Raw genomic sequence first — 24,690 nt, forward strand, 5'->3', positions numbered from 1 at the left:
CCGCTTGTTGTGCGTAACGGTTAACAGACTTAGGTGGGCTAGTTGGTTGCTCGCTTGAGAAAACGTGGTTATAACGGCGCGTTTTGAGGACAGGACACAGAAAGAATGCACATATCACAGACGCCGATCTTCCATCAATGTGCATAACCGGTTTGCTTAATGTTCTTTTGCAAGTAAGCAAGCAAACGGTCGCTTCATTCTCTCTCACTCGTCTAGCGAGACACGCAGTTGTTTCTTTGGTTTCTCTATGTCACGGTTAACTCGCGGTGTCCTGAATAAAAAAAAAAAACACTGCCCTTAATTTTCTGGAAACCTTGTAATAATCGACATTATAGCAAATTTGCGATAAGCAGTTAGCTTTAAGCGCATTACTTTGAGAAGCAAGAAGGACATGCTGAACCGCAAGGACGAAGTTTTATACAAACCAGTATAGTTACCACAATTCCTGTGCTGGAACAAGCTGCTGAGGTAGCAGGTAGATAGCGACAGTAGTAACAGTAGCAACATATTTTCTGCTAATGATATGAGGATAAAACTATAGATTTGTCTGTGCAGTGCATTTTGTTTGATTTGCCTCTACGTTTTCGTCTTGAACCTTTTCCCGCCTTACGTTCGGACAGACTTTCATGAGGCATCACTTGTTGCGTTCTTATAATTCATCATGAATCACGACCATCTCGTCTACTTTATTTTTGTCCTTTTTGCCGGGATTGTTCGAGTATGTGAGAGGTGACTTTCTCCAGAGCGACGTTTGGACGAAGCGGCTCAGTGGTGAAGATGAAGGAAGCTTCCAGAACGGCAATATACTTAAGCAGGCTCCGACTAGCTTTCTGTTTTGCATTTTTGTTCTTAGCCGCCTGTCTCCCGCGCGTCATTATTCTTTTGGTTTTCTCTTCCGTTATCACTCTTGGACCGGATTACGGGCGTAGAGCGGACGTGTGCTGTAGTAATCTTTTCTCACAGAAAACCTTGTTGCCTGTTCCCTCTCTCTTTCTCTCTCTTTGCCAAGTTCAGAATCATTGTTTCAATAATCCGCAGTGCTCCGGCTACGGTGGTATCTTCGCGTAACTTTTTCTTGCACTAATACGCCATTAAGTCACCGTCGTCTGGTGGACTCTTTCGTCCCTTGCTACGGGTCCATTCAGTACTTCTGCCTTCCGCGCCAGAAGTAATCGGTAATTTTCGTTTCGAGCAAGAGAGGGTAGCGACATTAGTCGAGACATATCTCGCTGGTCTCACCTTCCCTGCTTTTTTTGTCCCACTGCCTGCTACGTCTTGGAGCCGGTTCAACAGGAGCGCGCCACTCCCTGCTTACGGCGCCTCGTTAAACGTTCACGTCTGTACCGCGTGATATGCCATGCGCTTGTGGTGGAGCCAAAAGAACCCGCGGAGCGAAGTCAAACAATGCGCGAGTTTTCTTTCTTTTCTTGTGTCTTCCTTCCGTCTTCCTTCATTTCTTTGTTTTTTCTCTCCCTCTCCCTTTTGCGGAGTACGTTTAAGGATGTGTCGTAAGAAAGGGTGGGGTAGTGAAGCTCCGTGAAAAAAAAAAAAGAGGAAGATGGATTGATGAGCGCGTCTTGTGTGCGTGTGTCTCTGTATATTTTCCTTTTTCTTTCCTTCTTTTCGTGAGGTGGAGGCAGGGGAGAGGAGGTGTGGCCGAGGGGAGAGGTAGCTAGAGATCGCTTGCGGCGGCGTTTCGGAAATTTCGCCCGCCACGTCGAATTTCGAGCGCCGAATGGAGCACGCTGAAGTTGCGCTCTCGGCGCGGGAACTTCCGTTAGGTGTACACATTTCCGCACGTTCATAGACTGCCTGCACTACTCTGTTGCCGTAAATAAGGGCAATCGTGCTGCGAGGTAGTGCAGCTCTCCAGTGACTGGAGAAAAAGTAGACGAACATTTTAACGCGATAGCGTTAAGGAGCTCGTGTCGCAGAAAAGCCGGTGTCGTCGGCGTCGGTGTCGGTGTCGGCTTCGGCGTCCGCGGCGTTGGCCGTGAGCGATAAATCACGGCAGGCACTTCATAAATAAAGAGCAACTTCCAAGATGGGCTGGGTGGGAATCGAACCAGGGTCTCCGGAGTGTGAGACGAACATTTTTCAGACCGCGCGCGCCGATCACATTGGCTGTGTGAAACACTAACGTTTGAGGCCTCAGCGACAACTTTTGGTAGAGATACTGGCCGTCCATCTCAGAGCGTGCTGTCCTAAAGGACGATCGTCGTCGTCAGCGAAAGTGATGTCCACTGTAGGACCAAGGCCTCTGCCAGCGACGTCCAATCATACCCCTGTCTTGCGACAACTGACTCTATGCTGCGCCTGCAAGTTAAACTAATTTCGTCACACCACCTAGTTCTCTGTGGTCCTCGAGTGCGTTTGCCTTTGTTTGACGCACCCATTCTGTTAGGCTAATAGACCACAGGTCAGGTGCTGTGCACATCACGTGACCTGTCCATCTTTATTTCCTGCTCCTAGTCTAATATGGTAATGCGAATAAGCATAATTAATGGTAATTTGTCCTAAATATAATTATTCTGAGGCTTGTCAGTAATGTGAGGCCCAACCTAAAGCTTGCGCGGATCGGAGTGACGTTATCATGTCACGGCATGCATAACATGACGCCTATAGTGCTGATGTGTATAGTGTATATTGCTGGCTGTAAACTTTAACTCCCAGACGACCTTCAGCCCTAACGAAAGAAATAACAAGTAGTGAAAAAACCTCATCCCGAGCGGTCTTTGTCATTACTTGCAGCAATAAACAGCACTACGTCCCTGTAATAATGTAAAAAAATAGTTTAGTCATTACAAAAGTTGCCGCCTTCAGATTACACTGCAGATGACGCGCTGTGCGAGAGGGCAAGCCACAGCTTATTGCAAATTCCCTTTATAATTTTTGTTTCGTTTGCACTTTGGCGCGCATTGTGACACCAAATGTTGTTGCAAGCTTTCTTGCTTCTCATTATTCAGTGTTTCACAAGGTAGCGATACAACATGTTAACGCGAGGTTTGCGCGCTCCAGCATTGGAGCTTATACAGTCGATTGTGAGATTCCACCAAAGGAGAAGCCCAAGATATATATATATCTTTCTTTCTTTTTGGACGGTGGGGGAGAACATGCAACGACTAAGAAGTAAGAAATAAACTTGGCCTTAGGTGCTTGCCCAGAGCCGCAAATATATGCGCTCAAATTTATATAAAGAAATTGGCTGCTCCACTTTCTGCTAACACAACGAGCCAAGGGTCACAACAACAACGACAACAACAACAATGAAAACGGAGAGAATGGGATGTTGGCAATAACACCAAGGGAGCAGAGAGCTGCGTGGCTGTTGTCCAAGGCAAGCCACGTTTCATTTGTCAAGCACACGGAAGCCAAGATAGACACGCACGCATGCCGAGCTCGTAGTCGAATAGAAACACTGGGGCTCCTGCTCGCTCTGATTTAGGTGGTACGTTATACATGATTAGGGTATTGAATAAGGAAAACTGAGGGGCTCGATCTTCTTGTTAGAACACGCGAGAAGAAATGCGATATGGCATAGAGAGCACGGTGAACTAAGAAGCATATTTCTTTTTTGGATTGGCACTGTATGTTTGTGTCTATGTAGTGTGTGTGTGCGCGTTACAGGAGGAAAGGGGTAGCCCGATGTACTTAACTGTGTCTTGGGACAGGCGGCAGTAACCTTTCCTCACTTTCAACTTTTTCACAGTTAACACCTAGCAACTGCAACTTCAACAAAAAAAAACAGAATGGAAATTTCGAGCTGCGGAGTTCTAACTCTTGGGCTTCACCACGACCGCTGGATCTAAAGAAAAAAAGCGTTTTTTTTTTACCGTGGTTTCACTACAAAAGAGAAAGAACGCCAATTGTAAGAAGAAAAATTGGCAGACACCATCGGGACACGAGCGTAAGTTAGAGAGCAGCTCTCTGCTGGTACACGTCCACATGCTACCACAGAATCCAATTTTGTTTCGCTGCATGGTGCCAGTGCTGTACGCTCCGTATCTTGTGGTATCGGGCTGAGGTGCGCGCGTTGTATGCGGGCGCTGTCCTGACGGCGTCATGACGTCATCGCTTCCGCCACCTGGCGTCCGGCCCTGCTCCTTCCTAACGTGTGCGCTTCCTCATCAAGACGACGCGTGACGTTGCAGTTTGCACCAACCAATCCGGGCGTTCCCATGCGCCTGACGTGTTTTCTACCCCCTCTCGTTGTCCTCTCCCTTTTCTGATAGAAACCGAGGCCGTACAGTTCTTTCAAAGTCCGTAGGTTTAGGTTTTGCTGGTTGCTTGACGACGTATATATATATAGTTCAGATCGACCGAGCTACTGATCCGTGCAAGACGCGGATGCTTTACGAAGCAGGACATGCATTGAATGTCCGCCACGAATATAAATAAAAGTTAGAACGGCGCTAGCGGAATGCGCGAAAAACGATGCGATGCTGTGACAGTCTGGACAGTCGTTCGCAGCGGATCCCCTGCCTGCAGCTACGCGACACGAAGTGCTGTCGCAACAAGTTGGCCAGCACATTCCGTACACAACCTGTTGCAGCGAAACGGCATGCGTTTTCGTCAGGTTTATCGTAACAGTTGTTGCCCCCGTGTTAAAGCAACGCAGACAACCACACACAGACTCATCGATGCGCTGGCCAATTCGTTGTCCACTGTGACAGCGTCCTTTTTTGTCAAGGCCGCGAGCAAGCATTGCCGCTGGAGTGACGTTTTGAACGCAACGTATCTTCTTTGCCCCATAACGACCCCTTCGCTGTACAATGCAGGATTAGGACGGCTGGTCAAAGCGAACGTGCGTGCCTCTACTGCGTGCTGGGGATATGCATTCCCTGGCGGGATTGAATTCAGGTACAGAAAAACATTCAGTGGATATTGTAGGCAGGGTGTAACGACCAGAACGGACGAACGTTTCACAGTCGTCGAAGTGTCCAGCGAGGACCCCGCCTTCGACATTAAAGGGACAGTAAGGCACAATGATGATTCAGTGTAGACTGGTAAAGTGTTATACAGATGTTGTAGTGTCATGTATTTGTCTAAAAAAAAGGGGGGGTATCCCGTGTTGAATTTCGCACTCAGACTGCAGCGTAGGTATGCCGATGTGATGACGGGAATTTCTGCCAATTTCGGCTATCCCCCGCAGCTCTGCCCTAGGGCAAAGCTTCTCAGGACCTTGTAATTCAAGTTCTTTCTCTGTCTTTCTGTCACTCAGGAAAGATTCACAGAACTCTCTAGGTCGAGTCATTCCCTTTAACAGTTGACTATCGCCTAGAGCACATGCTCAGAACGACCATGACGACACGGTGATATAGTGCGACAACTTCAATGTGGCGCCGATACCCGCCTTCCGTTATTGTGCTTTCAAGTTCTTTTTTATTCCTTCTTTTTTTTACGACAAGAAAATCTAAACTCACTGGCGTAGCCTCGCGCTCCTGAGCGCGAGGGTGCGCCTGAGCGCGAGGGTTCGACCCCGGCCGCGGTGGCCGCATTCCGATGGGATGATAAGACACTACTCGTCTACTTAGTTTTAGGTGCTCGTCGAAGAAACCGAAGCGGTCAGAATTAATCGGGAGTTCCCCACTTTGGCACGCCTCACAATCGGATCGTGGTTGCGGCACGGGAAACCCCAGAGCTTAATTTTCACTCACTCACTCACTCACTCACTCACTCACTCACTCACTCACTCACTCACTCACTCACTCACTCACTCACTCACTCACTCACTCACTCACTCACTCACTCACTCACTCACTCACTCACTCACTCACTCACTCACTCACTCGCTCATTCACTCGCTCGCTCGCTCGCTCGCTCGCTGTTTCTCACGGCAAGGCTGACCTTTATCGCATTGCAGAAGTTCACTTCAACCATTCAGCTTAATTCTACATTCGTCTATTAACTTGCTTTTTAAGCAGATCGCCATAAAGTTCTCGCTTCTCTACAACGCATGTGAATATACGTACTTATACACGAAGCGCGTGCTTGCGTAATGTAGTGTACCCTGGTCGTATCATACCTGAGCAAGGTGGAGATGCTGACGCGTGTCAAGATGTGTGCGTCAGCATTAAGCCAACTCAGAATTTCGACGAAGCGTGACGCTGACCGCAGCACGTCGTCGTCCCATGGCGCCGACTCGCGGATAGCGTGATCTCTCGCGCCCGCAGAGGTAATCTATACGTGCCAGGTACTCGTGCTTCGCACTTGACCTCTACGCGTTGAACCTGAAACTTTTCTCCGGAACTACGGGCGCAGAATAGCTTGTGCACGGAAATCGACAGCGCCTCCTCTTGCACAACTACATCAAGCGCAGACGGAAGCTTTCCATGCAGAAATGCAACGCACTTACCGTGCACTGACGTACCAAGCTCGGTTGTCTTTGTAACTATATGCCTGGCACTTAGTTGAGATAGAGTGAAGCAGAGGTATTGATAGCACTTACTGAAGTGGGAATGCTTGCGTTTCGAGGAACCGGTTGGAATTGAGCTTGCAGCGTTATTTCCGTGTTACACGAGCTGTTCTCTTTGAGACCTGACATGGCGACAAAATGATCATCAGCTTAGCGTTGGAGGCAGATATTGACGAGGGTCTCGTCGGTGCAATGCGAAACCCAAGACTCTTATGCTGAGCTGACGGTCTGGCGCGCAAAGCGCTGCCATTCCAGCCCACGAAGAAGGCTCCCCAGGATGCAAAAAGAGGCATGAAGAAAGGTCATCTTAAGGCCCCTTCCGTCCGTTGTGGTCTCCACCGAATCAACATGTGCGATCAGAGGACTAAACAAAAATGACGCCACTTTCCTTTATCGCATCTGCATGGGGTCAGCGCAGACTCCATCTTGGCGGTCCAACACGGGACTTGGCCCATCATCGTCGTGTGCGCATTGTCAAGCTCTTGGTGACATTGAACATTACATACTAAAGTGCTCTGAATTTGAAGCCGAACGCAATAAATTAATAGATAGACTGAAGAAAAAGACGATACCACATTCAAATGCAAGTGACGTTTTGTTCCTGCGAGGATGTTGGTTATTTAGGAGGAAAGTGCTTCGGCTCCTCGAGTTGCTCCGTGATACAGAGTTGCGAAGCACATGGTGAACCGTATAGGTCGTTGAGGTTCAGGAAACGCTCAAGGTATTGAGCTCCGAGTCAACTTATTTTTTGAATCTGGTATTGTTAGTTGTACTGCGAAGCTTTTCAGACCATATTGCGGTTGATAGGCGACTTTCAGGTGGAGAAATTGCTGGAAGCTTTTGCAAGGCCAGGTCCGCCTACCAGCAAGCAACCCCTCCCCCCAACCTCCTCCTTCTCGTAGAGCAACCTACTGAATATATTATCACGTGGCAATTATTGTTCCATGTGAACGGGCCTAAGTCTAGAGAGAATAGGGTTCTGTGAACCTTAGAGGGACCGGACTTGTAGCATGGGTATTATTCAAACTTCATCGCATTATCAAGTCGAGAAGGCACTGTTCTTCACAAGCGTGCTTAACACGAGCGATCCTTCAGCGTATTTAGAAAAGTCAAGAGACCTGCAGCACGTGACAACGCAGCTATAGGAAAACAAGGGTAGCGACAACACTGGCCTCTTGTAAAGGGGATGGTCATTAGAATTCTGAGGAGTCAACTTAAAGCTTTCGTTAACACGTTGTGTGGACTCAATTACAGGGGAGCTCTTAGCAACTCGTTGGTCGGCATTTTCGTGTCGATGTCCATGGGCAAAAAGGTGGACCAATCCAGGAGGTAGTGCAATACAGGGCCGACCCCGGTGGGAGTGAAGCAGGTTCCAGGCACTCAGCAAAGTGAAGCGAAAAGTGCATACATTGTTTGGAATTATGCATACAACATACAGAACGGCATTCGTTTCAATACAGAACAAGCACAAAAGAAGCATCAGAACCACATAATTTACGATAAGGCGATCCTGATAATAATGCTAAGCATATAGCGCTCCCGGCATACCTTTCGCGGTAAAGATTACTGCTGCGCAAGCTGCCGCGGCGACGGTAGCTTGCGACATGAGGAGTGACGTCACTAGCCCTTCGTATGTAAAAGAACCAGCCTAGCAACTGATTTCATTGTTGTTGCGGTACCGCTATGGGTAGGAAGCGCATGGTTAGGAATCCCGAGGAGCAGCGTGAATACGAGGAGGGGCAAAGGGGAAAAGAAACGGCAATACGACCAACGCCGGCTTGCTTTCAAAATTACCATTACTACCATTACTGTAAGGCAATGACGTATTGCATAGCCCTCTCAGCAGTTGTGGTGGCTTTCAACAGCTTCGCTGGACATCCACGTTCTCAGGGCCGGGATGACGAGTTAATTTTTTAGCTGAACTTTTGAAACATCAGCAATTGAAAGGGCTGTTTCATGACAGTGGGAGTCTCGGTATACTCTCGAGACGTCTGCGACGTCTTTTCGCCTATACGACGTGATATCGCAAAACTGTACGGGACATGGACAATTTTTATTGTGCTAATATGTGCCAAGGGGTTCACCGCACACTTGCCATGCCATCGTGCATTAGTGTTAATGCCATAATTAGTACTTCTGCTAAGCTATCGTGCGTTTGTGCATATAGGATCACGCTGACCTGACCTAAACAGACATTCGTGGTAACCATCGAACAGCGTCGACTGTTTCGGCTCGTAATCACTGGTCGTAAAATGGGAACACCGCATCAAGTGCTCCCTCTCGCGGAGCGGGACCAATAAATCGCCGTTTACTGACCTGGTTAACGACCTGGTTATTCGGATTAGTGCGTCCTTGGGTCACCTCGCGCTGGTGCACGTTAAGAACCGTTATATAGATAGCGTAACCGCACTGGGTGTGTGAGGATATCAATCGCTTTTAGTAAAGCACATCACGCTGTTCTAAAAACAACTCTTTGGGGTTCTCGCTCTTCCTAACTGGTAAACTTTGTGTCGAAGTAGTACGTGATCTTGCATGCGTGGCAACCGTACAGACACCACATACTTCCTAGACTCGTGCAGATCCAAAATCAAGAGCAAAGTCGAGGGGTGGTAACACTCGTCGTGATAAAAAGAAACAGATAAAGCAGTATAAAGTGCCTCCGACATGCTGATCGACCATGTATCTGAACTACTATCTGAACTGCTATCTGAACTGCTATCTGAACTGCTACCTGTACTGCTATCTGAACTACAATCTGAACTATTATCTGAACCACTATCTGAACGACTGCTTGCACTGCATGGTCCATCCGATATTTATCACTTTTGTATCACTACTTCTAACTTGTGTCGACAAAGCGGAAAGTGCGCGGAATGAGTTTTTTTTTTTCGTGCTCATCTGCTGGCTACAAGATAAAGCTCTTTAATGCCGACGTTGTGTCTGGTTTACGGTGACTCTCGGACGGCGGCGCACCCTTAGCATCTTAACGTAGTTTGATAGGAGACGTATAGCTCGCAGTAACGGGGCGCGCGCGGCATGCTAATACTCGCTAATATTTCCATCAGGCGTCCGTTACCTCTGCTGCCAAATTTCAGGAATTTCGTCTCCAGTGTCGGGAGGTGGCGCCGAGGTTTCCGCGTCCGAGAGCAGCCACCTGCCGGCATTTGCATGGGGCGACAGGGTTATCTTGATACGAACGAAAAAGTCGTCACGATAAGGTTTAGTGCGCGGGAATTCCGCGACAAAGACGCGCAATGATAAATGTGCACGCAAACAGCGAACGTACGTGTGTGTTTTTCCACAGCCAGATGCGCGTGACCGCCGCAGACTCCGCACATTCTCGCGCTCGCTTCTTTGCCGGTGGTTCTGCACGACGCCAAGAGCTTCGACGCAAAGGACACGCCGCCGAACTGCAAGTATCGCGAGGGTTGTCGCGAGCCAGAGGTTATCTTTACAGCTCCAGGCCTTTCCGTCGATGCGCTTGCTGCGATATGAATGCTTTCGGGCATATATGCACGCATGAAAGGCACACAGCTCCTCGCTGGAGGCATTTGACCGTGATATCATCCTCGCGAAATGCTCTTCGCACCGTAGCCGTGTCACAAACACTATCATAAATGTTCTCTGTGATTCTCAAAAGCTTATGTGCTCCCTTGGGACAAACATAAGGTTTCCTCAAAACTTTCAACATAGGGCCGAAAGCACACTCATGCTTCGGTGGGGGCGAAGCACGAAAACGCCCATCTGCTTAGATGTGTGTTCACGTTACAGAATCTCAGCCAAGTTGCCAAGGTTATCCGCATTCTCCCACTACGGCGTACTTCAAGATCAAATCGTGCTTAGGGCACGCGAGATCTCGGAACATATTTTTGATACGCATACTGGCTGATCTACACAGTCACTGTCTTTCTTGGGACCTTTATGTACGCAAGAACTTTGTTGAGAAGAACTTGCCTGTCTTTGTGGCTACTGAGCCATTTTGATCTACGGTGGAGACATCCATGGATCACCGATTGAACCAATTCTTTGAACTCCTCATTTAGTGAACTTTCGGTAGCCGCGTCTGTGAGCTTCAGAGTTCTCATACCATTTTCGTATGTTCACGAAATCGCAGAACGAAATCGGACCCCGAGCGCTGGAATAAAACCCGTAGAGTCACGTTCGGAGCTTTTGCTGCGGCGTTCATTATGCTGACAAGCAGGTATCCCTGCTTGGCTAGTGCTGGTTTAAGTGCGCGCCGCATGATTGGACAGGATGTTCCAACGCGCTCCTTCCTTGCGCGTTGTTAGTGCGCTCCGAGTTATACGATGTTACTGTTCTGATTAAGCGTAATTTGTGCCAATGCACTCCTTGACCACGGTTCCTCACTCAACTCCATGTTTATTACATGGTGTGTGATAAACACTGTGTGACTTTCACGTGGACTCTTTCGTGGACACTGTGGACTCGCACGAGAACACAGGGGTCCTCGTGAGAGTCCAGAAATAAAAGCCGCGGAACAGCGTCGTCCATCAGAAGTGCCCCCAAAGCGTCCAACGAGGGGTTCGCGATGGCGTGTTTGTGTGAGGTTACACTTTCGGTTTGGCGTTGCAAGTAGCCTAAGGGTTTCGCCTTTTCTTCAATAAAGACTGAGGTCATGGTTCGTCGTTTCTTATAGACTCTGAAAAGACAAGTTTCGCTACGATCTTTCTCCGCTAATTATCTCTCCCCACTTTTCGACTGACCAAATGCAAATGGATGTTTGCAACAGCACCCGAACAGTCGGCGCTGACAAAATGACTGCTTTCAGTAAACCCTTAGCGCTCGGGCCCTCTGCTGTAACCCCCGTTTGATAGCACTCGTTCGAGAGGTTCGACGAGAAAAAAAAAAGGGGGGTGGGGGGATTCCGGCGCCTGAGAAACATCGCTGTGTAGCACGCTGCCTGCTCGCTCTCTTATCGCTTTTCGGCGATACTCCGCCGGCAGCTTCCTCCGTCGCCGTTAACGCCAGCTCGCCTTCCTCTTCGTCGTCGACGCTAGAGGCACGCGCTCGCTAGCGCAAAGCCGCGGGCGGCCCACTTCCTGCCCTGGCTCTGTTCCGAGCGCCGCAGCGTGTCCTTCGCGCGTCGAGGAGCCAATACACTCGGCGCTTCTCCTCCCATCATCACCTCGCCGCGGGTGGTTATAGACACCCCCCCCATCCGGCGTTCGCGGCGTAAGCCCTACTACGGACGAGTCGGCACATTGTCACGTTGGATCGACCCCGAGAGTGACACCTGTTCCTCGTTTGCGACGTGTGCGGTGAAAGCGTCGCCGGTTTTGCGTCGCCTCCTCGCAATCGGTTGGCTTCGCTGCCAAGCGGCATGCTGCTGCGGCTCAGCGTGCGCCCGCGGGATTACGTCACTCGACTCTGGGCAAGCGTACGGACAGTATTCCTTTAGAAGCAGGGCAGAGAAGGGAGGGAGGGGCGGGGGGGGGGGGGCGGGGAGGAGTGTTGACGCCCTGTGGCGTCTACACAAAAGACGCCGCTGCGGCCGCGGTTCAATGCATTCCATAAAAAAAGAAAAGTGGGCAGTTTTGTGGGCCGTGGATATGGATGAGCCTCACCTGGCAGGTTGGGTTGAATAGAAAGGAACAGGATGAGTGAGGAACGGCCAATCAAAGTCACCCGGTTCAGTTTTAGCATATAGTTGCGTGCTGGTATGTGCCGTGCCCGCTGCACCGTGTAGGTATGGATGAACCTGAAGTGGCGAAATTATAGGCATGGCCTGAGGGGAATGGATAACGAGAGGAACGCGGCTTAAATTAATCGGACGCTGAAGTTGCGTGCTGAAAATGCCGGAGGGGGACGGAAACGTCGTAGAAGCTGCAACTGCTGTTATGAGCGGAACGGCACTACAGACATAAGCAATACACTGCCAGTTGAAGAAACGCTTTCCAGTGACACGAAAAACCGCGTGAGCGAAGGTTATGCCTGCCGATGACTTCGTACATGTAGCAGTTGAAGCAGTTGCGGATGAGGCCGGATAGGTTCAATAAGTAGTGCGAGGGCTAACCTTTGAATGCATCCTATAGTCATCGCTCACCAAAAAAAGAAAGAAAGAAAACCTGTATACGCAGAGAGTACACCTGCTCTTAGAGGCTGCACTAGTGGATGTGGACGGAGTCTGCGAGCGGGTTATTGCTAATCGAACAATGGCGTCCGAGACGGTGGAAGTTACGGGTTAAGGTTCAAGATCGTCGATGGAAGAAGTGTAGGACATTTCCAACATAAATGGGTTGATAACCGAAGTATGCGCATCGCTCGGCGAAGGAGACGAGTTGCGCGGCGGGGGAGGGGTGGTTTAGGTTGCAGTTTAGTGCGAATGAGGGAAGGGGGTGCCCAGCGTTGAAGGTGGCGACAGAAAGGATCGTGTTCCAGCGACGGCGACGACACCGGCGATGTGTATACCCTCCCCCACCCCCAACGCTTCGCTTTCGGCCCATAGTAGCGCCCTCGCAACGGTGCGCAAGCGAGCTCTGCGAGTGTACCCGAGAAGATGAATCGACCAATGAGCAGCCTGCTTCCCTTCCCCCTCTGCGAGGGAAGCGCGCCTCTATACGAAGCGGCGCGTTCTCTGAATCTGCCGCGGTTCGCACTCCTCGCGTTCGTCGGCGCGTATCGCTCACTCGTCAGCGGCTCATTGCGCGGTCAAGACGGGGCATCCGTCTTCTTGGCCATCTTACGGGGTTTCATTTCGAGCCATCCTGCCCCGATATTAGACCCGCCCTAAACTTGAGCGTCAGTTGAAGCGACGTACGGACGGCCTGGGGGAAAAGGCAGGCAGCGTACACCGACGAACCGCAGTTCCTGCCTGGCCGTATTACTACGGGGATCGTTTTCGCTTTATTTGTTTGTGCGTGGAATTCTGACTAGTCTTGCGAACAGACGGCGAGAAATTGCAAAATGAAGGTGAGTCGTCCATGCTTTTTCGTACACCGGCGCGCAGTTCTCGTTTGAGACGCTCTGCCACGTGGTGAGCGCCATGATGAAAAAAGCCGGAACGGTTGCTCATTATGTGACCAACATTGCGCGTTATTGCGACGCTGAAGTGCAGCTCTAAATGTCCTACTTTCATACACTGCTATGTATGAGTGCATATAATGTTATTGGCGTTAAATACGAGTTAATGTACTGAGAAACTCTGCAACGTTCGCCGTGATGAATGAAACGTGCGTTTCTGTTTACGGATAGACTATTTCTTACGGAGGAACGTGCTTTACATGGACGTAGTGTGCACATGTCTCATTCAAACTTTCAGGAACGTGCTTTACATGGACGCAGTCTCATTCAAACTTTCACGAATGTACACACACAGACACACAGGGAGCGTCGCTTCGTTATGCGTCGAGTGTACGGGTGTCTGGGACGGCCGATATGGGAGTTTAACTTCAGGAGGTCACGTGCTTGCGGGCCAGGCCAGGGCCACTCGCATTCCGCAACGACGCCTTTCATTGCCCCCTCGACACATCGGCAGCGCTCGTCAAAAAACCTCTGGCGTGTTTACGACTGTTCGCTGCCCTCTCGTTGGTCCTTCGTCGGCACCGTCGTGTATCGTATAGTGGTTGGTCGGTTGGCACGCGACATGTTGACAGCGATACGGCGGCACTTCCTTCCCTGCCCGTAAACAACGCGACGTATGTTTCCGGTTGTCCACTATAACCCGCTCGACGTGGGCAGTCGATGTCTGATTTTATTTCACTAAATTTTTTTGAGGGAAACGATGATTACTGCGCGTGCTTTATTTCGACAACCACTGAGGTCGTGATGCGCACAAGTGTCGGCGAGCTGAGGAAAGGCGAGAAAATAAATGCCAATTAAATGGCGCGGAATGCGACAGGTGCCAAGGGATAATGAAAGTCGGCATGTATAATACGTGTTGCATAAACTGGTTTATAATTTTTCATGCAATGCGGTATTTTTTTTTCTCATTAAGTGTTTGGTACATCGACACTTCTTTGGTGTTGATCGGCCTGTTGAGCCTACACACATTGAGTGCTTCGGTGAGCAGCTGAATGAGCATTGTCTGTGAATAACAATGAAACACGTTATTGTCCGTGCGATGCCACTTTTTCCTGGCGAGTGCCGTCTTGGGAGGATCACATATGGTAAGGGCAGTATTGTATGTTAGGCTGAACAAAAATGATCCCGTGACACTCGTCGACCAAAGGTAAAAGGCTGACATTCAAGAACGTCCTGAAGCAGAAAATTTTCGTGAATACAGATGGCTCGGTAATCGTGATTTTTGGACAGTACACAAAAAACGAAAATCTTTGTGAATTCGGCCCGATTATTTGTCTTCTCGTAATCGCCTCCTGCTGGCTGCGTGCTTCGTTCGTAACGCATAGACGGTCCAGGAGTGACTGCAGAGTGCATCCCGCCAGGTTCACGAATTACCGTTACCGTTTTGCACTGTAAGACCGGTCTCTACCTCTTTCTAACCAGCGGCCATATCTGTTTCCCGTTTGCGCTGCAGGGAGGCGCCGGCAAGATGCTCTCGACGTTCCTGCACAAGCTGCGACGGACCAAGGAGCCCGGCGCGGACCACATGCAGACGTCGCTGAAGCGATGTCTGACCACCTTCGACATCACGCTCCTCGGCATCGGCCACATGATGGGCTCCGGCATCTACGTGCTCACCCCGTCGGTGGCCAAGAACATCGCTGGCCCGGCGCTCATCGTCTCCTACATCGTGGCCGGCGTCGCGTCCCTGCTCGCCGCGCTCGCCTACGCCGAGTTCGGCGTGCGGTTCCCTCGGGCCGGCTCGGCCTACTCGTACTCGTACTTTAGCGTCGGCGAGTTCTGGGCCTTCTTCGTCGGCTGGAACGTGGTGCTCGAGAACGTCATCGGGATCTCGGCCGTGGCTCGGGCCTGCAGCGCGTACATCGACTCGCTCACGCACGGCGCCATCAAGGGCGCCATCATGAACACGACGGGCGAGATGCCGGGCCCGTACCTCTCTCCGTACCCGGACTTCCTGGCGCTGGGCATCATCGTGGTGTACGTGGCGTTCATGTCCGTCGGCGTGCAGGCCACCTCGTGGCTCAACAACATCCTCTGCTGCGTCAACATCTTCGTCCTCTTCATCATCATTGGCGTGGGCGGCTACTACGCCGACTTCAACAACTGGAGCAACCCGGAGACCGGAGGCTTCATGCCCTTCGGGGTGCACGGCATCCTGGCCGCGTCGGCGGCGTGCTTCTTCGCCTACGTCGGCTTCGACGCCATCGCGGCTTCGGGAGAGGAGGCGAAGAACCCGCAGCGCTCGCTGCCCATCGCCACGTTCATCTCGATGACCGTGGTCACCGTGCTCTACGTGGCCGTTTCCGCGGTGCTCACGCTCATGGTCAACTACAAGGACATAGTGCCGGACTCGGGGCTGCCGGACGCTTTGGAAGACAAAGGAGCAGTCTGGGCTAAGGTGAGCCCCTTGCTATGTCGAGTGATGGCGATGGGGATCGACGCGTGTATTTTTCCATACTTAAGAGGAACCTTGAGCTCGGGGCCCAACTGCGATTTCGCAATTCAAATGCATTACAAAACGCACGAATGCTTTTTTATGAGCCGATCTACGAGCGAGTGCCAGACGGAACGAGCGAACCGGAGCGAGTGTCAAAAAACCTCGCAATGAACCTCGACATGACGTCACGGCGCAGTATAAGCAAAAGCGAAGCGGGCTGTTTAAAAGATATTAAATTGTTAATGACGATCTGAGGTTTGCCAAGTTGCCAGTATGATTTGTGCGGTTTAGATTCCCCAAACAATTATTTACCGCAAAAAAAAAAAGTATCCTGTCAGTACTCCTATAAGAGTACCGCTTTCAATCCTAGCTAAGACAATTAAGAAATGGAAGAGTTGTAAATTTGGAATAAATGAATGGGCGTGTTAAACGACGAATCGAATGTAAGAATGAAGTCGCGATAGCAATGAGGAGATGTGTTTGAATATGGCAGTTTATGTAAGCCAACTATTGGACTTCAGGTGCACTAATGTACTTTAGCAGTGACCAGAACTATTCGAGCTTGCATTTCTAAGTTCGAAGATTATGACGCTGTAATAACGATGATTGGATGTTTTAATCCGAGCACGATGGTTGAAAGAACGTTTTCTCTACTACTTTTCTAGTTTCAATTAGCGCAGGAATCCGATGTTCAACCGCATAAAGGATGTGCCAGAGTTTTGTAACGTGAGCACAGTGACTGTATGATTCAATGGTGCTTCAGCTCTCTCTGTTTCCTCTCTCCCTCTTCAGCTCTCTCCCTCCCACCTTTCCACGCTACTCCACTAATTAAGAAACGGGTTAACTAGTACGTTACAAGAGAAAAAAGGCAAAAGAAAGCCGCTGGTTTCTCACGCAGGAGAAACGAAAAGAGGACGCAGTTAAGTTGCCCGGTCTCAATTAAGTACGCGAGCGCTTCAGTAGCACGTACGGCAGCTGTCCGCGTTATCAATTCCCCGAAGAAAGCGTCCACGCATTGTTAATCGCGCATAATTCGCGGAAGACAACCTTGTCTTCAGTGACGTCCAAGGAAACGCCGCAGTGTTTCCAATAAGCGGTACCCGTAGTTGACGGGAACGTGTTGGTGACGGAATTTTCCGCGCTGCAGTAGAGCCTTGAATTCCAGGAGTTATTTTGACGCACTTTTCTTTTTTTTGACTGCATGACGCATCTGTTTATTGTAACAGGATAGTTCTGACGCTTAAGTTCACTATGATAGCAATCGAAACAAGCGTAGCCGGGAGCTTCCCACAGGGCTACCGATAGCCTTCACATTCCCCGACTCCTGTTGCGCTTTTGTTTTATTGTGGTGGTTCTGACTTTGCCGAGGCGGAGCATTTTTTTTTTTTTTTCGTGGCCGCTTCCATCGTATCGCCTCGTAATGAGCATTCCTAAAGAAAACGGGGAAAGAAAGAAGTGTTGCGCTTGTCTAAGCATAATAGGTCAGCTCATATAAGTTTGCTTATCTCGGAAAAACCAGTAAATAAAGAACCGCTCGCCTCAGTTGTGTCGAAATTTTATCATTAACTTTTATGTTAAAAATTGTAGTGTAAGATCGACTTTCCGCCAGTTGCATTTTCTCACGTTATCTTCGTATTCTGAGGTGGATGGTTTGTTCTGATACACTATTTCTCCATATAAGCTCAATAATAATAATAATAATAAAAAGCAGTTTCGCGTTTCGTATCTCGCTCTCTTAATTCCGTTAACGAGCGAATTGTACTGTTTTCAAAGAGAATCACATAGCAATCCAGTTCCCTGTATTATTTCGGTCTCTTTCTAACCGTACTAGGTATGAATGAATGAATGAATGAATGAATGAATGAATGAATGAATGAATCTACCATCTGTATCCTTTTGTGCGCAAATAAGACAATAAGAAAGGCTTTTTTGAGGCTTTCTGTTTCAGAATGGCCAGGAGACGCGTGGTCCACGCATTTTCAGCCAGTTGGTCCTCACTTTGCCCAGCATTGCCCAAGTGCCGCATTGTTGTGAATACCGTGACACGGCTGTAATTCCTTTCACCCCATGCACAGCTGCGGCAGTACACTATCAGCAAATCAGCTCACCTTCTTTTTTTTACGCTGTCGTCCTCTTCGGTAGTCACTATAAGCGAACTGTTTTGTCGTCCCCTTCGTTGCCTGACGTCGACATCTGTGGTGTTATCGAGTCTGGCATAGCTTACTGGCGACGCGTCTGACCGAGGTCGGCCACCAGCGCTCAAATTTGCGCGACAACTGCCAGTGCAAGCTGCATGCCAGGGAAGCACGAAAATAACAATGCCACTGTTTCGTGATGACCCGAAGTCCATCGCATCGTCATTGCATAGCGTTGCTATTTGCGTGGATGACTCATACCGAGCAAGTGAGCTCGAACGTGTAAGTCCCGATGCTCTCAGAAAAGTACTTTCTGGCGGATTAGCCATTCTTCGTTTTGCATTACTCATGTGACTTATATGTTTTCTCAGTGAAAATTTCATGCCGCCGATCAAACACTCGGGGACACACGTCATCGCCGTTGTCTAGCGGTGCCCGCCAAACTTTTTCTGGAATTATTCAATGCGGATTGCGACCACAGCGGTCGCGTCCCAAGGCGATAATGTGTTAACGGCATGGAAAAAAAAAAAAACTTGTTTGATTGAAACCCCGGATACCATTTTGAAGCGTTCGATCTCCACAACGAATTCGTTTTTTAGGTTCATTCGTTTTTTGCTGAAGGCAACGCCATAGGCATGCTTCGGGCTGTATGAATCTTTGACACTCTGTGACGCATTCACTATAGAGAAGAAACCTCGACGTGAAAGTCCATACGGCGTTTACTTTTATTTATAGCTGCTTCCACACACAACCGACCTTTTTTTTTTTTGCGGTAGCAGTTGATGAATTGATCCGACTTCTTGCACGCTCCATTGCAGAGTAGCCCGTAACGCAAGGTGAAGGAACTGGTTTGCAGCGGTCCTTTAAAAGAAGAAACGGCGGTACGCTCCTTATCTTCGCAATGTAATTGTGAAAATTCCCCGTGTACGACCCTTCTCCGAACTTCCCCTGATAAACTGCAGAAGAGTGCGCGTTTGGGCTGGTTGGTTCATGATTGCAAGCAGTAAACAGAGCTAAACAACAGGACAAAGAGAGGGACACAGGCAACAGCGCTGACTAACAACCAAATGTCTTTATTCTAGTGTCCTTAATTGAAATTTTCGCTCCTGCGCATGCTGGATTCAGTTGATTCTGTGCTATGAGATAGCGGTGCAGCATATATATATATACGCTGACTGAAGGAATACACACGGTTGTTAGCCAGCGCTGTTGTCGGTGTCCCTCTCTTTGTCCTGCTGTTTAGGGCTGTTTGAACGTGAGCTTGAACGTTCACAACAAACTGCTCATTTTCCCTGACCGACTGCTTTATTCCAGTGACCGCTTCCTCACCACGTTTTTTTTTTCAAATTGTTATTTTCCTTTGGACGGACTTCGCAGATCGTCGTGATCATCGGCGCCCTGTGCGGGATGTCCACGGTTCTCATCGGCACGCTGTACGCCCTCACCAGGATCGCGTACGCCATGGCTGACGACGGCCTCATCATGCACATGTTCGGCACGGTCAACAAGCGCACCAAGATCCCGCTCATCGCCATGTACGTGTTCTCGGCGCTGGCCGGCCTGCTCGCGGTCATCCTGGACATCGAGACCCTGGTGGAGATGATGTCCATAGGGACGCTGTTCGCCTACCTCGTCGTCAGCGGCGGCATCATCATCTTCCGGTACAGGGAGCCGGCCAAGAAGGTGCGCGCACTCAATCAAGCCTTGCTCGTGTTATACGCTTCCGCCTTTCATCATAGAGCAGTGATCTCGCACACCCCGATGCGGCGTTGCCCGTGGAGTGACTTAGGCCTAGGCGCCGGGCTCGTTTCCTAGCCACGAAATGACATTCCTACGTAATCGGAATGCAGAAGCGACGACTGCGGGTGGCACGTCAAATAGATTTTTTTTTTTTAAGTGGTCGCGAGCATGATGCCGATGCAAGCACAAATTTGCGGTGAACATTAATCAGGATGTCCTTGTTAGACGTCTCTCGCAGTCCTGGTGCAGATTCATGCAGGAAGATTTCGAAATTGTTTATTCGTTTTCAAAATTTCCTGCTTTCTTTTCGCACAAAATGGAGAGAAGAGAAGAAAGATAGGAGGTTTACCTGACGCACGTCCAGTTTGCATGCTGCCCTGCACCAAGCAAAGGGGATACAGCGACAAGGGGAGAAAAACAGGGGGAGACAAAGAACACCGCTCGTTCACGCACACGTGATGATATGAAGTTTATAAACGGTCGAAGAAGCACGTCAACTTCAAGTGCTGTAATAACGCTCTCGTTGCTCTCTGCGTCACTGACCCGCCGGGCGATGCTCCAAGGATCTGTGCTTCAAAAGAGTTTTAAAATTCCTGCCTAACGGTATACGAACAACAGACATATGTCGTGAGCTGTGTGACCGCAACGACAAACGTCTTCTTCACGTATAGTTGGTGACCATCGTCTCAGGAGATTGTCGCGAAGAAGCAAGTTAATACTTGTGTGGCGTATTGCGCAAGAACCATAACCTTGGTGCTCTATAGTTTGTATACGGGCTCTTGTCTGATTATTTTGGCTAAGAAAGCGTATGGGGATCGCGATCTACCAGCTTTAGTGTCACGTCGTTGCAGGTAGCCGCTATCCGTTGTTGTCACTCACTTTATTCGCACTTACCCAAACCGCGCTGTGTCTAAATATCTCGTAGACCATTTTTTTTCTTGCCATCATATGGAGGGCACGAGCCTATTCAATTTATCTTGTAAGTACGTTGGATTAATCTTCAGCCCATGCTTATACAGAAAGGACTAGATGCGTGGTCCCCGTAGGGTACACTTAGGCGACCTTGTGGTCGATTGCTTCGCGGGAAGTTCAAAAGCTTAAGTGGGAACATTCAATCAGGAGAGGTACCCATTGTAAACCCATTAAAAGAGACGCTTCTGCCGTTATCTGCTCTCAAAATGGGCTACTGTGGAAGAATTGAGGCAGCAAAATGTGGACACTGACAGATTGCTGTGTTAGTTTGGGAACAGACATGACGAAAGTGGCACAAAAATTCGACAACTTCAACATTTTTCTTGCAAATTTTCATGCTACTGCCGTCGTGCCCAGGATGCTCCACTCGCCGCTTTTCTACCGATGGAAATTTAAGAACTAATAAACTGAGAAAAAAAAAATACGGTTACCAGAACGTGCACTTCAGTGAATAGCCAAGACGTATTCACGCGAGCACACTAATACACGCATAATTAAGCATCTTAGCCTTTAGTGAAGGAGTCCTGCGGATACAGACGTGCATAGTCGGTCTAAAGACATTGCAGAGTTTAAACACTACCCACAATAGGGACAGGAAAAAGGAGCAGTGCGTACGTCGCTTTACACCGTACATGTGGTACAGAATACCTCAGATTCCACACTAACACGTAGTGCCAGAGTGGAATTACTATGTTGCCACAAGAGCTTTTAAACTATACCCCTGTTGACGCTTTTTCGAAAAAGCTGCCCGAGCTTATTTATTAAGTAAAAAAGAACTGAGTGCAGCGGTTGTTTTTATTTTACCATCATAACTTTTACACTACATATGTGCATTGCACTGCTTGTTTGGCTTATCGTTTCAATTGCACTTCTTGTTTTGCTTAACTGTTGACCAAGTTCGTAATATTCACCATCGTGTGTACGTACGGACGCAAGTTCCATAACAGTCTGTATGTAACCAGTTATTGAGTCCCCAATCGTGCAACAGCATTCCGCTTAGACCATAGCAGCCACTGCAAATAAACAAATATCCCCACTTATCGCAAAAGACTTGACTGACCATTGCTTCTTCTCGTATATCGACCGCGCAGGAGGTCTTGGAGATGGGCTCGCTCACCGAGAAGCCGCCGGCAAACGGTTCCTCGGGTGGCCCCGCCGGCGCCACGTCGAACATCGCCTACAACCGGCTTCTGCCGCGGTTCCAGTTCATGTCCTCCGTGCTGGGCGGCGTGACCACGGACCTGATCATCTCGCTCAGCGTGTGCGGCATCGTGGTGGTGACGCTGGTGCTGGGCTTCTACGCCCAGAGCCTGTGGGCCGAGATTTCCGCCGGCGTCTGGTGGGCGGTGCTCGTGCTCGTGGTGCTCGTGCTCGTCCTGCTGGCCCTGTGCTTTCTCATCTCCATCCACGAGCAGGTCGTCACCATCCAGCGGTACAAGGTGCGTTGACTTAATTCCCCTCGTTCGTTCGTTCGTTCGTTCGTTCGTTCGTTCCGTCCGTCCGTCCGTCCGTCCGTCCGTCCGTCCGTCCGTCCGTCCGTCCGTCCGTCCGTCCGTCCGTCCGTTCGTTCGTTCGTTCGTTCGTTCGTTCGTTCGTTCGTTCGTTCGTTCGTTCGTTCGTTCGTTCGTTCGTTCGTTCGTTCGTTCGTTCGTTCGTTCGTTCCGTCCGTCCGTCCGTCCGTCCGTCGACCGCCGCCGTTCGCGCGACGAACGCACCGCAGCCAACGCCCGGTGCAAGGGGCTCGCAGAAGGGACGCGCCCAAGACGCCACTGCCGTCCTTGTCCGCATTTGGATGCGCCGCGAGCCACCAGCTACAGCTGAGACGGAGGCGTCCGTGGCACGTGCTTTTCTACGACATACAAGCCCCGATCTTTACAGAACAAAACATGACGTGGGCCTCGAAAAGCTGAGCGAAAAGGCAGACACGCTTTCGAGAGAAATGCGTGGTGTCGAAATCGGGTGTGCTAAAATCAAAATAGAGTACCATTCCTTAAGAGGAAGCTTTAGCTCGGGCCCAACTCCGACGTGGCCTTTTCGAATGCGTGTAAAACGCAAAAACGTTTTTGTGAGATAACCCCTGGACCGATTTTAATGAAATTTGTTGCATTTCAGAGAGAAAGTTAAATTGTAGTGACTGTTGGAAGCGGAATTTCGATTTAGGGCTTGAAATTTGTTAAAATGATTTTCAAATATTCGACCGTTTGAAAAAAATAGAAGCACGAAGTTTACAAATTCATAGCTCTGCATCAAGAACAGATATCGCTGTTCTATAAACGGCATCCGTTAGACAATTCAAAGCGGACAAATTCTATATGTCGTTTTACATCTTATGTAAGTTTGTTACGTTGGTTACGAGGGTTCTGCAAAAGCAATATTTCCATATTAAAAAATTCCTGTAATCTTCATGTGTAACATATCCATTTTGTCCGCTTTAGATGTACTATTAGACGCAATTCACAGAATTGCGATATCATTTTTCGTTGTTGAGTTATAGAGTTGTAAACTTGATAGTTCCGTTTCTTGAAAATTTTCGATATTTGCCAATTTTCAATAAAATATTGACGACCTAACTCAAAAATTCGGAACCAACAGTCACTAGAATTTGTTTTTCTTTGAAATCCAACAAACCTCGTCAAATTTGATGCGGTGGTGTCCGAGAAAAAGTGAATTCTCCTTTTACATGTATTTAGATAGGACCACACGAGCTAAAGCTTCCTCTTAAGTGGGGCTAGTTGCGAATCAATCTGCTTCCTTCTCAGCCCTCGCCTTCTTGCATTCGTTGTTCGAGCTATGAAACCAAGCGAGCTTGCCAAACTGTTCGTGATGTTTTAAGTGTAGCCCTTTCAGTTATGAATGATGGCGTCGGTGCCCAGTTCTGGTCACTTTCCCGGCGTCTGTGTCAAGCTGACAGTCGTGATGTTTTGATCTGCGCAGATGCCGTTTGTGCCCTTCCTTCCCATTCTGAGCATCGTGGTCAACACCATTTTACTGACAACCCTGCACGGACTGACCTGGCTTCGTCTTCTTGTATGGGTAGCAATAGGTGAGCCAAATGGTGTGATTCTGTATTTCTTTCTTTCATAAACGAGATGTCTTGAAGAAAATGCTGGTGCCTGTAGGCACTGCTGGCCACCCCACTCCTCGAACATCTTAGATATGCGTAAATGTGATGAAAACTCCACAAACAAGGATCAACGGCATTACTACAACTGTTCACCACATGCCCCTGTCCAGTTTAAAACAAGACATCAGTGCGAAAGATTGTATTGGTCACTGAATTCGGGCAAATATGTTCTGCGCAAGACCGCAATGTGGACGAAGATTCGTGAAAGGAAGAATTGTTATCCACCAAACCGTAGTACGAAGCTTCTTCCTACAATGAATCTCATTCAATAATGTTTTCATTTCTTGAAACTTCCTCCACCTTTTGGCCCTCTGTAAAACTGATTTCTTCATATTCAGTTTGCCTGTGCTTCGAGTTGTCGATTAACTTAGCCTCGCTCGGCGCTAGTCTCCTGGTTACCTCAGATCGTAGTGCGACCGCTAGGAAAGACGTTGGGGCCGAGTTTGATCCGCGGACAAGGACAAATTTTTCTTTAACTCGTAGCTTTGTTTCTCACAAACCCGTCTACGAATTCTCTATAATTAAGCAAAACTGTGCGCTTGCTTCATGTAACACAGTCTGCCAGATTTTATTACGCACGGTATGTTGCAAAACATGGGAACTAATGGTCGTGTGGCACTTTTGGAATTACTCAGCGACTTGTGAAAAAAACAATCTGTCCCTGACTCTTGGAAAATTGCACGTGTGATACCTATATGGAAGCCTGACAAAACTTCTCTTTCTCTTGAGTCTTTTCGTCCTGTGAGTCTGAGGAGCTGTTTATGCAAGGTCATGGAGAAAATAGTCGACATTAGGCTGCAATGGGGGTGCAAGCAAACAGAAGCAC

General features: G+C 49.1%; 1 protein-coding gene across 6 annotated transcripts in view; it reads left to right on the top strand.

Annotated features, from left to right (window-relative positions):
• LOC142575614 (cationic amino acid transporter 4-like) overlaps nt 1-24,690 on the top strand; it is a 153,884-nt gene that overhangs the window by 125,866 nt on the left and 3,328 nt on the right. For 5 of the 6 annotated variants that reach the window (XM_075685113.1, XM_075685108.1, XM_075685107.1 and 2 more), the window contains exons 2-5: nt 14,910-15,854; nt 19,406-19,711; nt 21,832-22,179; nt 23,675-23,783. In XM_075685113.1, the coding sequence (XP_075541228.1) occupies nt 14,910-15,854; nt 19,406-19,711; nt 21,832-22,179; nt 23,675-23,783 (1,708 nt within the window). Of the gene's footprint in view, nt 1-13,019; nt 13,346-14,909; nt 15,855-19,405; nt 19,712-21,831; nt 22,180-23,674; nt 23,784-24,690 lie in introns of those variants that run through there. The other variant, XM_075685109.1, reaches the window with a different exon arrangement.

This window comes from Dermacentor variabilis, chromosome 3 (genome assembly GCF_050947875.1).
Source record: "Dermacentor variabilis isolate Ectoservices chromosome 3, ASM5094787v1, whole genome shotgun sequence".
Taxonomy (NCBI): domain Eukaryota; kingdom Metazoa; phylum Arthropoda; class Arachnida; order Ixodida; family Ixodidae; genus Dermacentor; species Dermacentor variabilis.